At 41.3% G+C, this 17268-nt stretch overlaps 2 protein-coding genes across 3 annotated transcripts; one reads left to right on the forward strand and one right to left on the reverse strand.

Moving 5' to 3' along the window:
- Positions 1–392: 392 nt before the first annotated feature.
- On the reverse strand, positions 393–3379 carry LOC129599962 (cubilin-like). Of its 2 annotated transcripts, none has more exons than XM_055498332.1 (6): positions 3160–3379; positions 2833–3070; positions 1733–2022; positions 1541–1595; positions 1304–1420; positions 393–1068 (listed from the first exon to the last, which is right to left on the reverse strand). In XM_055498332.1, the coding sequence occupies exons 1-6, from the start codon at positions 3308–3310 to the stop codon at positions 780–782; spliced, it is 1140 nt and encodes a 379-aa protein (XP_055354307.1). In that variant the 5' UTR covers positions 3311–3379; the 3' UTR covers positions 393–779. The 2 variants fall into 2 exon arrangements, with proteins under 2 accessions (XP_055354307.1, XP_055354306.1); XM_055498331.1 differs by having other exon boundaries at positions 395–1068; positions 1733–2073.
- A 3165-nt stretch (positions 3380–6544) lies between these two features.
- Positions 6545–15330, forward strand: LOC129599967 (uncharacterized). Its single transcript, XM_055498338.1, has 11 exons — positions 6545–7165; positions 8833–8958; positions 9093–9231; positions 10391–10475; positions 10543–10597; positions 10696–10806; positions 10880–10960; positions 12584–12866; positions 13214–13399; positions 13868–14316; positions 14938–15330. Exons 1-11 carry the CDS (start codon positions 6545–6547, stop codon positions 15328–15330), a joined length of 2529 nt encoding a protein of 842 aa, XP_055354313.1.
- The last annotated feature ends 1938 nt before the right edge of the window (positions 15331–17268 follow it).

Genomic DNA, 17268 nt, shown 5'->3' on the forward strand with positions numbered 1-17268 from the left:
CTCGTATCAAGTACACAAAGAAAGCCATTCAAAGAATATTTGACCTTTGTGCTTCCTTCGTCGAAACTATAATATTACCGCGTTTTCATATCTGAAGATAAACATACGAGCACCCGTGACAATAGCAAAACTCGATACGGTTGTGTTTGATGCAGTATTTCTTTCGGAAACTACTCGTAAATACACAAATCTGTATTTGTGTAAGTGTGTGCTGTTAAGCAATAGTTTCTAAATTGTAGAAATAACCATAATAACTGTTTTCTGCCAATCCGCCTGACATCGTCCTAGCAGCATACTGGTACAGACTGTACATGAGCAGGAAGCGCTTCGTTTTCTTATACTGTAGATGCGTTTTATGATTTATGTGATCATATGAGCAAAAGAATTTGACATTAAATTCAGTTAAACCCGTCCCAGTACACCAAAGGTAAGACTGTCAGTTAAGTCGCTTGAGTACACCTTGCATGGAAATTAAGTCAGGGTAGTCTGTAATCCTAAAACAGAACTTAGCGTCATTTATGAACCTTGCTCACATAGTTTACAAGATCAGCGTAGAAACAAATGCCGTGCAAATCGCCGCTCGGTTACAACGGATGGGAAGTTGGAATCACGCCAAAGCGGATGCAGCTTCCATCAGCCGCCCAGGTCGAACAAGTAACTGAATAGGAAACTTGACTAAGCGTTTGTTTGTTTCCATAACAGGTGCTTCTTCACACAAAAGTCAAGCAGTTCCTAAATCAAGTAATATGCAGAAAGCACTGCTCGCTAACATTATAAAATCAAACCGCTGTCACAGTATCCGGAAGGTAAATTCCTGGATGTCCGAAGAATGCGTAAGTCCCTTGGAAGCCAAGATTCGTACGCCGCAGTCCTGATTTAAAAATTACGTAAACAACTTTGCTCGTAGAATTGAACTGGGGTGGGGATTTGTAGCCGCAGTATAGGTTGCTAGTGGGCTCTCGTTTTGCCGGATCATTTTCGGCTGGAGCAGCAAAATCAGTCCAGTCATACCGGTGTTCACCCTCTTTAATTTGCAGCGTATCGTCACCCTTTCCCCGACAACTGCGACTGTAAGAGAATGCTGAGCACTGCTACTTGGATAATGCAGTGTGAATCGACAGGAAAACAAATCATAAGTTTACTCTGCGCAAAACAAAATCGCCGATGTCAGAGCAAGGCTGACTGATCTTTTCCATACTGTTCAAAATGATTTTTTGCAGTTCTGTTGCTGCTTACAATATGTTATGTATTTTTTATTATCTCTGCGTACTGTGCGTAGTCTAATCTCGAAACGACGACTTACTCTTTTTGTCCCGCCACTTCGAATGTGCTAAATCGCAGTTGAAGACTTTGGTTGTTGAATGTTCTGAATGTATAAATGCAGTTGGTGGAAAAGGGATAGTATCCTCCAAAGTTTGGGCTAGACATCAACATATGATAAACAAATTTCACAAACACTTATAACAAACTAGTCAGTCATGAATGCAAAAATGGTGGCAAATTTGAACCCCAAATGATCAGACGACGAATGATCAAGTACCTTTCGAATGTTCCTGTGGCCGGCACTCTTCTCCCATCATATACAAAATGACACCCTAGAAATTTCAGAATTTGCCACTGTATCACAACATTACTATAATAATTAACACTGCGAACAAGTTTGCAGAAAGAGAAAAGTACTCCCAAAGAGGTCCCAATGCTGACTACTGTCTAGGATCCGACCGATCCATACCTGCTGTGCGGTTGTGTTGTGCGGCCGTTTTGGTTAATCCATAATCCTTCCGGAATGTGTATTTGGCTTTAAACATGTACAATGAGCGTGGACTTCTTCTATACGTGAAATATGTCATGCCATTCCATTGTTCGTACGGTAAAGATGCGTGGAATATGTCATGCCTTTCCATTATTCGTACGGTAAAGAAGACGGTCAAAGGCGTTGGTCCAACGGCCATAATAGCCTCGGGCTGCTTGCGGCCACAGTATTCTCCAATCAGATTTCCGTGCTCGGAGGCGTTGGGATTGCTGGTGCCCACGAAAATTTTGATAGAATCCGAAAAATCACAGGTTTGCTCTCTAGGTAAAAACTGGACATATCGGAAGCAGGCTCATTCAGGTCTTTTGCATTTGGCACTTGGTCCGTTTGTATGCTTCGTTAGCAATTATATTAGATAATGACCACCCAGTTTCGGTTAACCAACCATAGACGAAACGAAATTTACAACTACAAATATCTTACCTATACACGTGTATGTACTGTATGGTTAGCTGTCCTGTTACTACTTTCCTGGTGAGTTAGAGCTCACAACACTGGGAGAACTAAAAGCGGTACTGTAGAAAACCATATTTTTCGATCAATTCATGGATGTAATGCACTGCACCTTCCGGATGTACGATAGTGAGGATACTACAAGTTACAAGATGCTAAAATATGTAATATATAAACCTATAGGTATTACCGTATTTGCAACATATAACTCTCTCATTATCGTATATCTTCTATATAATAAAGCCATTAGTTGTTTGCTGTTTTTTTTGTGACAGACCCAGTTACAGTGTGAATGAGCGCAAGGTTGGGAAATATATACGTTACAAGCAAATAAAACAAAAACCTTTGGTATCACTATCACTACACGGAAAACAATTTATCATACGATACATCAGCAGATCCATTACAAGTACAGTATTTTACGAAATTAAAAAAAAAACAGTCTCTATCGACGGTGGTTCAGTGTCATGACATTGCGACCTCGTGAAAACATGTCTTTTTGTCCACTTAGTTATGTAACTTAATAAGTATGTTTTCCACACGAAATTTTAGATGGAAATACTCACATTCGGGATGTGTCGGATTCCCGAAGATTAAAGTAAGTAAACGTTAGTTGAATTTGTTCGTCTGCTTTCGGTAAAAACTTGAACATGCATTCCCATTGCCGATTAAGATGCGCTTTCCCTTTGTATGAGCCGGCATGATTAGGTGATGCAATATATCCCCAGTGGATTCGGGGAGAGCTTTCAATATTCTGCGGTGCGCCACATAGTAAGACCTCCCCACTGGCAGCGGTTGCAAAAACTGAAATCGAAGAATTTACTGGTGATCATGCTTGTTCCTTGCGTTAACCGGAATTAAATCCCATACGAACGTTTGTGAAATCTGCTTACCCAGTAACGAATTTTCCACAATCATAGCTGCTGTGCACATTAGTAATAGCCACCTCGATGTCATTTTGCAACCGGGCCAAGAGAAGATCCCATGTATTCGATCAAATGGATGCAGTTTGGGCCTTTGCGGAGAATATGTCAATGCTATCATCGCTAGCAAGCCGTTAAGTCTTCCAGTAGCAAATACTGAACAGCTGCCGTTGCGCCTACGAACGTGCCTTTTCCGGTGTCTTCATAACGTGCCGCTATGCAACAATATTAATTTTTGTGTTCCACATACAGTAGCTCCAGCGCAGTCATGACTTTAATCAGATACCGGGGCTGGCTACTTTTAATCTTTATTGCAATCAAAATGTGGGTATCTACTTCGAGAGGGAGTTATGGTACCCGCAATTGCTGTCAGTGTTCTGCAAGGTCCCAGCCCAAGTCCGTTTTGTATTGATGTTACCATCCATTTTTTAATAAAATTCACTTTTGTTGTAGACCGCTTAGGAAATCGGTGCGGCCGGAAACCTTTATTTTCTTTCGTTATTTTAGATTTCTCAAGTGTTTTTGGTTTCGTGTCAGTACTACTACGGTAGTGGCAATACCAGAGTCATACCATAATCTGGAATTAAAATTCGAAGTTTGATCACTACATCAAAATTAAGAAATCAGTTTTGAAAATACAATTACCTATGTGCTTCTAAAATGTGCTTTTTTATGTGCTTTTTACAATTAAGTTGCCGTTGCGATTACTTCTTGTTACCATAATTATATAATTACATTCCAGTTAAGCGGTAGACCGCATCAGCTTATGTCTGAATTCGCTCAGCATTTAGCTAAATGGCTGATAAGGATTTTCAGTAGGTGTCCGTGCATAGCATAAAAAATTAAGAACAATTTGGCTTATTTTGACCATAAAATTAATAACATCATGAATCCTCGACATCTTGCATCTTGCACCATTATTATTATGAAAATCAAAATCACCGTTGGCAATATTAGTCACGATAACAAAAGAACACCTCCCAAGTATTTTTTTAGCATATTTCACCTTTTGGGCTTGTATTTTTTAAAAGAAAATGTCATGTTGGAATTTTAACATAGAAATACTCAGAATCTAAATGCTTTTCAGATTTGCTTCACAACAACGCTGCTTAAGCATTCTTCGTCTGCGCCCTTTCCCTGCCCGTCCTGTATTACCCTTCCCGCGTGCGAAAGATTCCCTGAACATGGTGTCTATAGCATGGGTGCCGGCCGCTTGCTTATCGCAAATGCCGAAGTGCATCGCTGTGCCGCACAGCGAAGAAATTTCACTCGGTAAATTGAAATTTGCCACAGGTCAGCTGCGTAATGAGGCGTGATTTGGCCTTTACCATAGCAGGAATGAAGGCGCATATACATAGTCTGTAGTATTGTATATAACAGACCTTCATTCGTGCTATGCCTTTACACAAACCTGCATAATTATATTGTACGATATGCGGCTCATATTCCTTACGAATACCGGGTGCAGCATATGAGCTAGCCAGTGACCACTGCTCCTTCGATTCCCCCAACGTGTTGACGTGATCTAGGGCGCTACAGTCCTACAATCAAATTCACATCAGCGAGGCAGCTGCCTGTGGGCTGTGGTTAACTGCACAGGCCCGGTGTCGGCCGTCTCCCCAGTCTTCTGCCAAATGAAGAAAATCATGTTTGTTGAAAGATTTGAATGAGAAACTCAGTCACTCATCCTTGGTGGCTTCAACCAAGACTTTACTCAAGGTAAGACTGTACTTCAACCAAGACTGTACGTAACTCGCTGAGTACAGTCCTGCTTCAACTTCGTCGCACCGTTTTATGTACTTCTGTACGCTTGCATAGCGTACTTGGCAGTCGGTTGCTTCTTGTGGAATGATTGCGGTTGCTTTTTCCAGCTAATGTTCTACTAATCTGCACTGCGAAAAGGGTAATTAATTCAGCTATCTTATTTTGAAAATATATTATTGGTATTCGCTTAAGATCTTGATCAAATACTGTTGGAATTCCTATGGGCGTGAAGCGGATCAAAATAACAAAGAGCAAATCTTGAATAATACTGAGTACTCGTATATCGGACGTCTTTTGCGATACAAGAAATACGTAAAGGTGAAAAAAATTATCGTTGCCACGCTTGTATGTACATACAGTTGTATGTACTTTAAGCATTTAATCGCCCGTGGACTGTGGTAAGTAATTACGTCATAAGTTTTATATCTAGTTAAAGCATATGTATTGTATATTATGGGCCCATTGAGATTATGGTCTAGCTCGACGATTCTATATGATGCGCATTGCGCAATAATAACATGCCATCGCGCATGATATTATAATTCTGGCATGACGCCGAAATACTGTACTTATTGGATGACATCCCGATTTTTGCAAATTAAAATTCTAAGTGCTTCAAGTCTGCATAATATTCTGCTCCAACTGTGTGCATGTACAGAGTACATAGTCGCGTTTATGAGTGAGGCGGAGCCACATCGTCGTAAGTTCTGCGCATTGCTGAAAATCCTTTGGAAGCACAATACATTTTAGCAACGGCCAGCCTGAATGGCCTCCTCCCAGCTGAATTTACCGTATCCGTCCGATTACTGTACAGTAACTTGCAGCACAGAGTCAGGTGTATGGAAAAAGTCATACACGCTGCTAGCTGTTCGTTGTGACTTATCGATGCCCGGTAACGGGCAGACAGTGACCGTATCTCACAATGGCGCAAGATTGCGGATGGCTACCGATCACTTTGGCCGTTTAATTTTGGCCACGTTCATTTCGGCAAAAGTTTTTCGGCCGCCAGTTTCTGTTCTTTGTTTCTCTTTTTTGTACGAACTGTTCTTCGAGAATTTTTGACGTGTCTATACTCTGTTACGCATTTGTTCTGATGAACACGTCGCCGACCATAACAAGTCACGCGGGCGGGCTTGGCCAACAGCAATGGCCAGAGGTTCGATCGAATTGAAAAAAACAGAGCTGGTAGGTAGGGATAAAAGTTCTTCGATAAAACAGACCCAAACGTTTAAGGTCTGGCCAAGCAAAACAATTTTACTGAACTCTTTAGAATTTTGAAATTTACTTTTGTACAAAACCATCATCACCCGTTGATGTTGAAATTAATAAATGCATAAATGTATCCCTAACCTACCTTATCCCAGTTGTATTTGAGGAAAAGGCATTCATGTTTTTCTCAGCTGAAACTGCAACTTTCAACACCAAAAGCCTCGTAGTCTAAGTAAGGCACATGTCTAGAGCAGAAGAACTACGTTTTGTGAACCTACCGTCGTAATCCATCAACTACAAAAGTATACAGAGCAGAAATAATTGAATTGCTTTTTATTCTGGTGGGAGAAGGTCGACCGTAACGTGGTCATTCAGGAACTAAATGGACGAGGAAAAAAGGAAGCAGATTTTCGAATTACTGGACCACGGTTGTACACGGCAAGAGATTGTGGATCGTGTCGGTATTAGTCGTACCACATTGGGACGGTTTCTGTTGAAGGAAGGAAGACAGCAGAAGAAGCGGCTAACCGACGAGGAGAAAGAAGAAATTCTTCAGTTAGACCGTGAGAAACAATGCTCGCGGAGGGAGATTGCCAAGCGGCTGCAAATCAATTTGGCAACCGTGTACAGCATTCTCCGCGCTGCCAATCAGGTTAAGCACGACTCAGATGCCAGGAAGCCGGTGGTCAGTGATGAACAGAGGAAACTGATCCTCCAATTATTCGAGCAAGGATGCCAGCGAACGGATATCATGCGCGAGGCCAAAGTGGGCGATATGAGGGTCGACATCGTGGTTCGGCAATCTGGCAGGAGCTTTGCAAGGCGGGATAACTTGCCTCTTACTTTGAAGCAAAAAAACGAAGCCTTGCATTTGTTCGACGAAGGTCACAGTTCTACCGATATCATGCGCCAGTTCAATCTAACCTACTACCAATACACGACGCTACTGGAGCAGTATGGCAAAACGCGGGACCCCAACCATTACAAGCACAATTATTTGCGGGTATGTTGCAATTTAAACACCTTTGAGCCGATTTGGAAAAAATCTGAAATGTCAGCTGATTAGAACACAAATTCAAAACCAAAGAAATATGTACTTAAAAAGTGACCCGCGGTACATGGTAACGAACTGAACTTTCGTTTTCGCACATGCCCAGACCTTTCTTCGCATTTCTGCGACGTTGAGCAGCAAGATCATTGCAGTACATTGACGTGAAAATCGTTTGTGCACGCAGCATCCGGTTGGGGATATTTGTTTCAAGTACGTAAATAAAATTCCAGAATGTAAACGCAAACATTTGCGCCGGTGTATCAAAAGTCTTTTTCCGCCAATCTTCTATAGATTATAGCGTAGAACAATCAAGCAGAACCGTTATAAGATTATGGGTCTTACACAGACTTCAGGGTCCAGCATTTTCTTGAAATTTTAAAACGAATTCATTTGTTGAAATTTCTTAGAGCTTAAAATAAATTTCAAAATTATTCTCAAATTTTAAAATTTAATGTAAAATTTTATAAATTTTTATGTCCCTGGGGCGATGTCAGAACGATCTCTCATATTTATTGTGATGTTGTGACGTAGTACTCGTATTTCACGAGAATGTCTACATCGTGCATGGCAACGTGCCAATAATTGTGGGTATTTTCTTGGTTGTCCTTGTTGCTGTATTCATTCGTTATTCAATGTTCTAAGGCGTGACACTTATATGCATTCTGCAAGTGGGTGCAAATTTCGAAAACAGATCTGTTAATTTGCACCGAGCGCGAATGCTGCAGTAAGTCTTCGTCAAGAGCATAAAAGTTGTCTGACGCCACGAAGCTCGTACGTCACGCTTTTCCAATTCCACAATCCCAATAAAATTTCCCAATGGTATTGGCGCCCGCGCTCGTGCAATAATGTGGTTCGCAACCACCGCTAGTATGATTGTAATAAGACTTTACATGAAGTGACAAAGGAATAGCTGTTCGCGTTTAACCATTTAACCATGAGACCTTATTGTTGTACGTACTGTACTATTCATTACACATAATAATAATTATTGTCCTAGCAAGTAGCCACGTTGTCAGTGTAGTATTACTGCACTTAATACTTGTGTTATACTTAATTAATCATTCCTTCGGTTGTCGCTCATTCAGTTGTCGTAAGGAACAGTTATCAAATAATATTAACTAAGAAAGCACGGACTTCACACGTTATTCTACTCATAACTCCCCAACCGCAAAACCGACAAATGGTTTCACGGCAATGTAAGTTCACAAATCATTTGGCTGCACAATGTCATAAAAAAGGCAAAGAAGTGTCTGGGCATGAAAATAAAAAATTCCGTGCATGCATATTTGATACCGTGTACGAGGTCACTTCCCTTGATGTTTCTTGATATTTTTCGAAACTTAAACGTTCTCGCTTTTTGTATTCCAGTATAAAATCTGATACATTGTATAATTAACTTTCTCACTTTAAGTTTCCTTAGATCTTCATTTGGTTCGTGATACATGTACTCTTCCCTAAAATCAATTAAATAAAGTTCTGATGCGGCACATTTAAAACGGCCTTTCGAAGAGCTTGATGATTTCGAAAGGAAAGGTTAATTAATTCCTGTTAATTTTGGAATGATTTGACGTTTCCGAAATCTTATAAACTTGGTTGCAATCCTTACTGCATTATTACAGGAAACAGTACTGAAGTTACGGGAAGAGGGTTGCACGTATACGATGCTTAGAAAGCGGACCAATTCCAGTACGTGGGTGATACAAAAGATATTGAATGATGCGGCTCAGGAAGTCGACACGCATCAGGTACGCACGAAAACCGACGGGAGCAACGGTAACGCGCAGCTGCGCGTACGAAAGTCTTTACGAATTCGGTGCCGCACAGCTCTTGAAGATTTTTAGCGAATTTCGAGAGCGACCCCAGTACTTCGGATTTACAGAATCAAAGGCAGACAGTTTATGGCAAATCATCCCCATCAGGCAACAAAAAAAGAGCAATTCGGGAGGAGTCGTTGACAGAGTCCACTGATTTCAGCGCCATTGAAGCTACTGCATTTAGCGCCCAGGAAAGTTACAACGGTGGGTTAATTAACGATGCATAGTTACGTGCGCTATCTTAAACGCTGCATGTCGAGAATACTGTACGAAAATTCGTTTTTTACTGTCCGTCTGTGATACTAAAAATATGACTTTAATTTGACCTGCTACAACAAAAGAGGAGCAAAAAGATTTTTCAACTTCAAAATATTTCAGTTATTCAGGTACCTACGCCAGCAACAGATTTATACATGTATTCAACTTTATTAATTATTGTCATCTCTATATTATTTGGAAAGATCATCGGCAGTTCACAGTTTTAACAGTTTCACGCAGATGATTAAAAACAAATTAATAATCGACAATGAGGCAACATTTTGACGCTGCAAAAAAAGGTCAGCCTGTCTGCAAATACCGTAATTATCGAATTTGCACTCCTGGAATAGTTCAAACGTCCTGGAGGAGGGGAGCTTATTTCGGGAGGGGGCGTTATTTCGGGGGGGGGGGGTACTATTTTTCAAACAGCATTTGTCGGCGGGGCCGTCATTTTTCAAACAGCTGCGCATCCTGTTCTATTGATACTGAACGAAGTGATAACGGTATTTGCAGTTTCAGAACCTTACGAGCAGCATTCTGAAGCATCGCACCACAATATTGTTGTGACTGTTGACTGTTTATTATATAAAATCATAACAATCATTATGAAGCAGTTTGCGGTATATCTATCGTTTTGTGGCGGGCGCTTAACATTTATTAATGCCCCCATGGGCGCTAAATTCGGGGGGGAGGCGCTATTTTTTAAACGGGTTGTGGGAGGGGGCTTATTATGGGGGGAGGTGCAAATTCGATAATTACGGTAGTTACGCCGCGTTAACTTCATTTGTACCTACCCAGTTTTCACTAAACACAATCTTAGAGTTTGTAGAAAATGTCGTATTAATGTTCTTTTGAGCAACATTTGTGTTGCAATTTGCCGTACACAGAAGTTACAGTTGCTAAACATACTGTCATACAGGAAGCAGGTCCACGTTCACAAGCTATACTAGGGCCAACAACCTACACTGGGCCTGCAAGCTAAGGTCACAAAACGATATCAGAAAGTGTTTGGGGTGCGCAAAAGCGCGGTTTCGCCCACACATTGAATTTGGTACCATGCACCGGTACGCTTCCTTTAAAGTCTGCAAATTTATTGTGTTCGTAGATGTCAGTGTGGATCGCTCTCACCCGACGATGGATTCTTCAAACAGAGAAATTGTTCTCACACTTGTGTTCGATCACGTTTTGACGTAAGTCTCATTCTCCAGAAGGCCTTGCCTTTTTATTTTATTTTTACCAGTTGACGGGATATTGCAGGGATTTTGCTGGACAGGGCAGATTTAGCCTGGAGCTGCTGAAAAAGCTGAATAACGTAAGTGGAACGTGTTATGATAATTCGTATCGTTTCCCATTTTACTGAATTCCACTATTGCGCAGTAATTAACTGCGGGATGGTGTTTCCACTTGTAGGTTCGAATGAGAAAGGATCTTATACTTGGCGTGCATCCACATGGTATAAATATCGCAGACGTTAAGGGATTCGCACTAAAAGAACTGCAAATGGCGGATTCGCTTGTCGAGGTTTCGATTTTGCTCGGATATAGCTAGAGAGTATGTATGTTGTATCGTAATAGATTTCCCTGGGTGTTTTTAGATGATAGTAGTGTTGAGGACGAATGTCCTTTTGGACACGGATTGCATCTCGGACTTAATAGATCGGGGTGATCTGAAAAAGGTACGAGAGGAAAACATGGCATCTTCGGTGGCGCATTCACTTACAAGTTACAGACGTCAAGTTGTTTTCAAGTCTGTCCAAGCAACGCTGTGCAAGGGATGTGCTAGGATCGTATAGAACTTCGGAAAAAATCTGCCGATTGAGGGAATCGAACCCACAACCTCCATACTCTAAGGCCGAGAGAGGCACCACTAGGCTATCGGCAAAGCATACAAATTCTATCGAAATGTTTTATCAAACGATCCTATAGAGAGCGGATGCCGCTCTAACAGCTGGAACGGTGACCTGTATTACGTATTCATTGCATACGAGTTGCTTGCAAGCAACTCGTACGTACTTATCGTATAAAGCTATATTAAGATAAGAAAACTTTGACGGTATAGGCGGCAATACACTAAGTAAGAAGGGACAGCCGTGTTCGTGTTGTGCAAACTGGTGCGTAACCGTCCAAAACGTCCGGGGCGCTGAAACGTCCGCCGTAAATTTTGCCCACTCAGTCTTTCTTGCGTTTTCGACCGTAAACAAGATGGAAGAGGGTAAATTATTATCCAAAAGTTCTGGCATGTATATAAGTGCAATTCGTATTCGGTTTTTCCCGCTGGGACGTAATTTCGTATCTGGACGCGGGTGTGCCAAACTATAAACTCGTACCCAAAGGTTTTCGAAAAATAATTTCGTCTCCTGACGTTTTGGTCTGGGAGAAAAATTGGTTCCCACCCGATTTGTTTTGAAGTCGTATCTGTACGTTTTAGAATACGTACTCGAATAATTCGTATCTGAATATTACACAATCTGAATAGTACACAATATTGACTACAAGTACAGTGAAGACCGATCTAAAGTGAAGCATACAGTACGTGACAAAATAAATTGATGAGGCGCGACATATTACTAATGTTCACATACGAATTTATCACTTAATATCAGTAGGCCGATGGCCAGCCCAGAATCTGTATACAGAAGCATCTATTTGTGCGGTGTTCGTCTATTGTACATTTTCCGCATGCCGTCTTACCCCGTTCTAAACAAACAATGCCCCAGCCGGAAGAAAACAAAAAAAAAAACAAAACGTTGCAAAAATAAATCAACAAAAATAATCATAATTGCACAAGACAAACGACAGCATTCGGCCGACAAGGATTTAATAATATTAGTCGACGAAAGATGGCCAGCCGGAAGTTGCTGTTTAAGTACTTCTATAGATAAGTGTATAATTGCGCGCGTTTTGTTGATACTTGTACATAAGTGTAACATCCTTTTGAAGTTCACTGGAAATCAGTGCAAAAAACTGTTTTTCACCGGCGAAAGGAAATGTCTTCGTGCATGCACACGAATCTGGCGCCATGTACCGAGCTGTCTTTAGTTGTACTCGTACTCAAAATGCTTGGATAAGAATTTATCACCTAGAGTAGATCAAAAAGCCACCACCACCTAGGTCAAACGTTTGAATGGGGATTTAAAACCTATCAGAAAAAATAACCGGATTGTGATTTAACATATACTCTAGGTAGTAATATCCGGCTACGAATTTAATTTGCAGGCCAAAACGTGCGGATGCTTTAGTTTTGTTGTTTGCACCTCTGTACACTTTATTTGTGTTCAAGTTGTATGTGCTTTATGTAGGTGGGGACCTGCTGTAGCCTGGACTACATTTTTCTGCCTGCCGAAATTTCGTTGCCCAGCGCCATAGATAAGCAAAACTTTTTCAGTTACCTTATGGAACTGGCAGAAGCCGGAGGTCACTCTCGCAGTCCGGAGTGCAGTCCTATTGTGGACATCCCATCGGGCATCAGTATTTCAGACAGCAGCGCGGTGGAACCGCAGCCGCCAGTGCGTAAACTGCCGCGTTTAGCTAAAGAGTTCCTTTTCGCCGAGGAATTCGAGCACCTCTCATACCGCGAAGCGAGCAACAATCACTAAAAATCATTACATATAAATTTTTTTCCCCAGCAGAAAACAGAATATTTCGAATTTCGTAACTTTCTCTGATTTCCACATATTTTCGTGGTGTTACTGACACTGTGACACAGTTACAGTATTTGTTAGAAGAATTCACGTGATTTAGATGGCTATGCGAATTTTTGGAATAGTTTTACATCTGATCAGGTATTAAAATTAAGTAATAATTCGTTGACTTTTGATATTCGATTTATACTAATATCAAAAATTAAAGTGTATGTTTGAATATAATAAGTTCTTGGACGGATATCGCATGTGTCGCATGTTGATAATCCTAAGATTTTTCTCTTATAGCTGTGGACTGCGGCGCACTTGAATTTGCTGAATACGCTGTTTGTTTGCAGAAAGATACCAAGTTTTTGGTGAAAAATGATTGGGAGTTGAAAGGACGCCAGCTGAGTCCTTACTTTCCATCCATGGATCAGAGCTTCCGCGACAAAGGCGAGCCGGAATACGTTGAAGCCGTCGCAGCTAATCCCGGTAGGTGTTATTCCCGTTCGTGACTTGTTGATCGTAATATCCGGGGATCATAGACAAGTTCTTGCTTATTTTTACTTAATCATAATTAACAAAACTGAAAATAGAACGAGTAATTATGCTTGGGCGGGCAGATCGGTCTGCTCCATACGCATGCAGTTGCATTATATTCAATTTCTGCGTCACTGCACTACGAATGTCGTAAATTTCTGGCTCAGTTGGAACAGATTTGGATCATTTGGTTGTCCATATTAATCTTACAAGTTTACTGTACGGTTATTCAAAACTGAAAAGTGGATAGACTGTTACAGAATAAATCACGGGGATTAGAAATCATCAAATAAATTATTATAACCAATAAAATAAACCATTTATGACACTTCTAATTATGATTAATCGTGTGGTAAGTTTACATTTTTCGCGAATATTTTTCCGGCAATCCAATTTATTTGTCATTCTGATTGTTCTTAGCGCTGATCACCACCTTGCTGGAATCCATTGAGAATGGGCAAGCCTACGACCGCAATAAGGAGGTTCCCAAAAAGCCTGTCCGCAATAAAGTCCCGAAATTCCGCCGTAACCCCATCAACCCGCGTCTGCTCGACTATGAACAGCCGGCGTCGGCCAAACTGAAGAATTACCGCTGTATTGTACCGTTCTGCAAGAATACCGCGCGCAACACCGCCTACACCAAGGTGCGCTTCATCATGCTGCCGCGAACCAACCCGGCGGCGCGCCGCGGCTACATGGACGTCATAGGGGTGCCCTATACCGCGGCACGGAATATCTTCATCTGCTCTAAGCACTTCCCGCCCGAGGAGGTGGATTTGAAGGCCAAGTATGTCGTCAAGACCGGAACGCTGCCGTCGCTCTTTTTGACGCAGGAGGAATTCGATAAGGAAGCGGCTGACCGCGAAGCGGTAAGGACATCATGTGTTAATACTAGTATTTGTGGCAATTAAAAAATAATTTCTAATTAAAAAAGTTTGCGTGGAAAAAAAGCGGAATTGTGGTGATTGAACAGCAGCTATAAAGCAGGCCTTAGTGAATTTTTTAATTTTCATTTCTCCACTTACACATAAACTAGGTTTGTCAGCATTATTAAGCTGTTAATTTTGATTTTTTTAAATTTAAACGACTTAATTTACTTTTGTACTTTCGCTTTGTCACGCCTCAGTGATGTCTGTATCGAGTATCGCCAAGGCAGTTTTTAACAGATCATTTACCTTACGGCCCTTACACTTCTCACGTTGATCATTTACTACGGTGATTTTTTAGATTGACCTATCCTTGAAATCAACCTTAATTAATGAGCTGATTTTGTTCCGGGAATTATTTTACTTTCATTGAGAGAATGAGAGATTACATAATATTTACATTTAAACTATTGTTATTGAATTAGATGAATTTACGATTGTTTAGTGCAAAATGTACTAATGTAAGGTGCACCGTAATTGGATGAATTGGCGTAATAATCGGTAACATAATGAATTAGTCTTCTGTTTTAATCGAGGGACGGCTTGTTTATCTTGATTTCACAGGACGGTGCTCCGGAAAACGATGTCGAAGAGATCACCACCTTCATGGATGAACAGCCGCCGTCGGCCTGGCACACGCGCAAGAACTTCCGCTGCATCGTCCCGTCGTGTCATAACCGGGTGCGCAGTGTCGACTGGTCCAAAATCCGCTTCTCCGAGATTCCCATGAAGGGTCCTAAACGACGCAAGTATCTGGAGGACTGCGGATTGCTGGATAAATTGCCGCAGGAAACACTGGACCGCCGGCATATGCTGATCTGTACGAAGCACTTTGAGCCCAAACAGATTGATTTCTTCCGCAAACCCCATGTCAAGGCCGGCGAAGTGCCGACCCTATTCCTGGACAGCAGCGGGGAAAATGGCGATGATGAGTACGTCTTGGCGAAATTTTGTTAAAAATTTGTTTTGTTAAAATTTTCCTACCGGGAGAGAAAAGTAATTGCGCTCGCTAAAGTTCAGGCGACAAAGGTTGGCGCAGCATGTTGTAAGAACGGCAGTCCAGTTCCTTTCCTTTTTTCTGATTTCTAGTGTTATTTACGTAAACAAATACAAACAGTTACGTTTTTAGTATTAGTATTAGTTATGTAAACAGTCTGCAGATTCATTTTCAGCAACATAATTCTTTTTTACTCGTGGATTTGCGTGCATTCACCATGAGCTGCATATGGTTTTAATTTTTTTTCAGAATATCTTGTATATCTAGTATTTATTTTCAACTTATGCAGGGAGTAGGGACAAGCTCGCTCACGAAATGTGTTGAAATAAAAAATTTGACACAGTTGGCGTGAGAAGGGACCGTGTTATATCTTATCAACTGGGCTTTAACAAATTAAAATGATTATTAGCTTTTTACTGAAATTGGCTGCCGGGTTACGATTTTAATTTTTTGTACGTGTTGTGTGATAATATGTTTGCTGGTTAGAATTTAGCCTTTACAATGTAAGCGTGTAATTAATCGTGTTTGTTTTATGCTGTTAACAGTTCGGACGAGAACAAACCGAATCCCAAGCAGATTACAGTAATTTATTAAGCGGAGACGGGTCAGTGGTTAACAGTACGGAAAATATCACAGAAAAGGTGATTTTTTATAATTTTTGCATATTTCTAGCACGCATTGAGAACACTTCTGTGTGCAGCGCTCAACTGGCTTTGGACAGAGAATGCTTCAGCCGGATCATTATCCCGTTCAATCCGTCCCGGCGCAGAAGATGGCGGCAGAAAACAATCGGTGTATCAACACTGCATCGGCGCAGTTAGCGTACATGTCGCAGTTTGTCACTGGGAACCGCGGTTACGTTCACCTTCGAAGACTAGTACGACAACCTGCAGACCATAAAAGAAAGTTGTTCATAACTGCTACACGGTCATTACTAATATTAGCAAGGTTTTTCAGCTGTTTTGAGTGTACGAGTACATTTAGTATTCAACCACTGCTAATTTTTCCCGGGTATTTGTGACTTACTTCCAATCACAAGAGCGGGATTAGCGCATTGCCAGAATTACCGCTTGACTCAGGTGAACGCGTAGCATACCTGCAAAACTTAGACTGAGACCATGAGCCGTTTTATGCCATTATGTTATTGGAATGTTTTAATAATATCCTTCCCGTTACTATTGCATTTCATTCGGTCCGTGAAATTTTTCAAGAAAAAACTATTGAACTTCTGTGCGACTGAGTGCAAGTATTACTCTGTTTTTCTGGTATTTGCAAATTGCGGTGTTAAGTACTTTGGTCTTTCTGCAAATACCATTATACTTTACTATACTTTACTTTAAATACTAGTATACTTTTCAAACAAATGTTCACCCGCGCCGCATTGCTGGTTGCAGCTGCACTGTCGTGTATAAAAATGGAAGTTCGGCTACAGATACAGTCGGTATATCCAGTGGCTCCCCGGACAGCTAGAAAACAGAAGGCAAAACAGAAAACAGAGAGCACGGGAAGGGTTAATCAACTGCGAATGTGGGTTAATCAAAACAGGCGTACATATAGTGACCTCAACAGCCTCCTTGGCCAACTGTGCGAGTCTTGCGAATATGGCAAAAACAAACGCGGCTTATCCAGTGACCTAAAGTGGATAGAGACCCGACGCCATGCGAAACAAACGTTTGGGTCAGGAATAACAAACAAATTTGTACTGTTTGAAACGCATACACACACGGAAATCGTCCACCGTATTATTGAGGAATAATCCACGAATCCGTCGACTATTCCCGTTTAAACGACATTGCGAGATTTTGCCGAGGACAGCTAGTCCCATGACATCTGTTCGCAGAAATTCCGCCGCAAGTTCATCTCGTCCTCCGAGGGATATGGGGTGGCAGGACATCATG

This window comes from Paramacrobiotus metropolitanus, unplaced genomic scaffold (genome assembly GCF_019649055.1).
Source record: "Paramacrobiotus metropolitanus isolate TYO unplaced genomic scaffold, Prichtersi_v1.0 Parri_scaffold0000158, whole genome shotgun sequence".
NCBI lineage: Eukaryota > Metazoa > Tardigrada > Eutardigrada > Parachela > Macrobiotidae > Paramacrobiotus > Paramacrobiotus metropolitanus.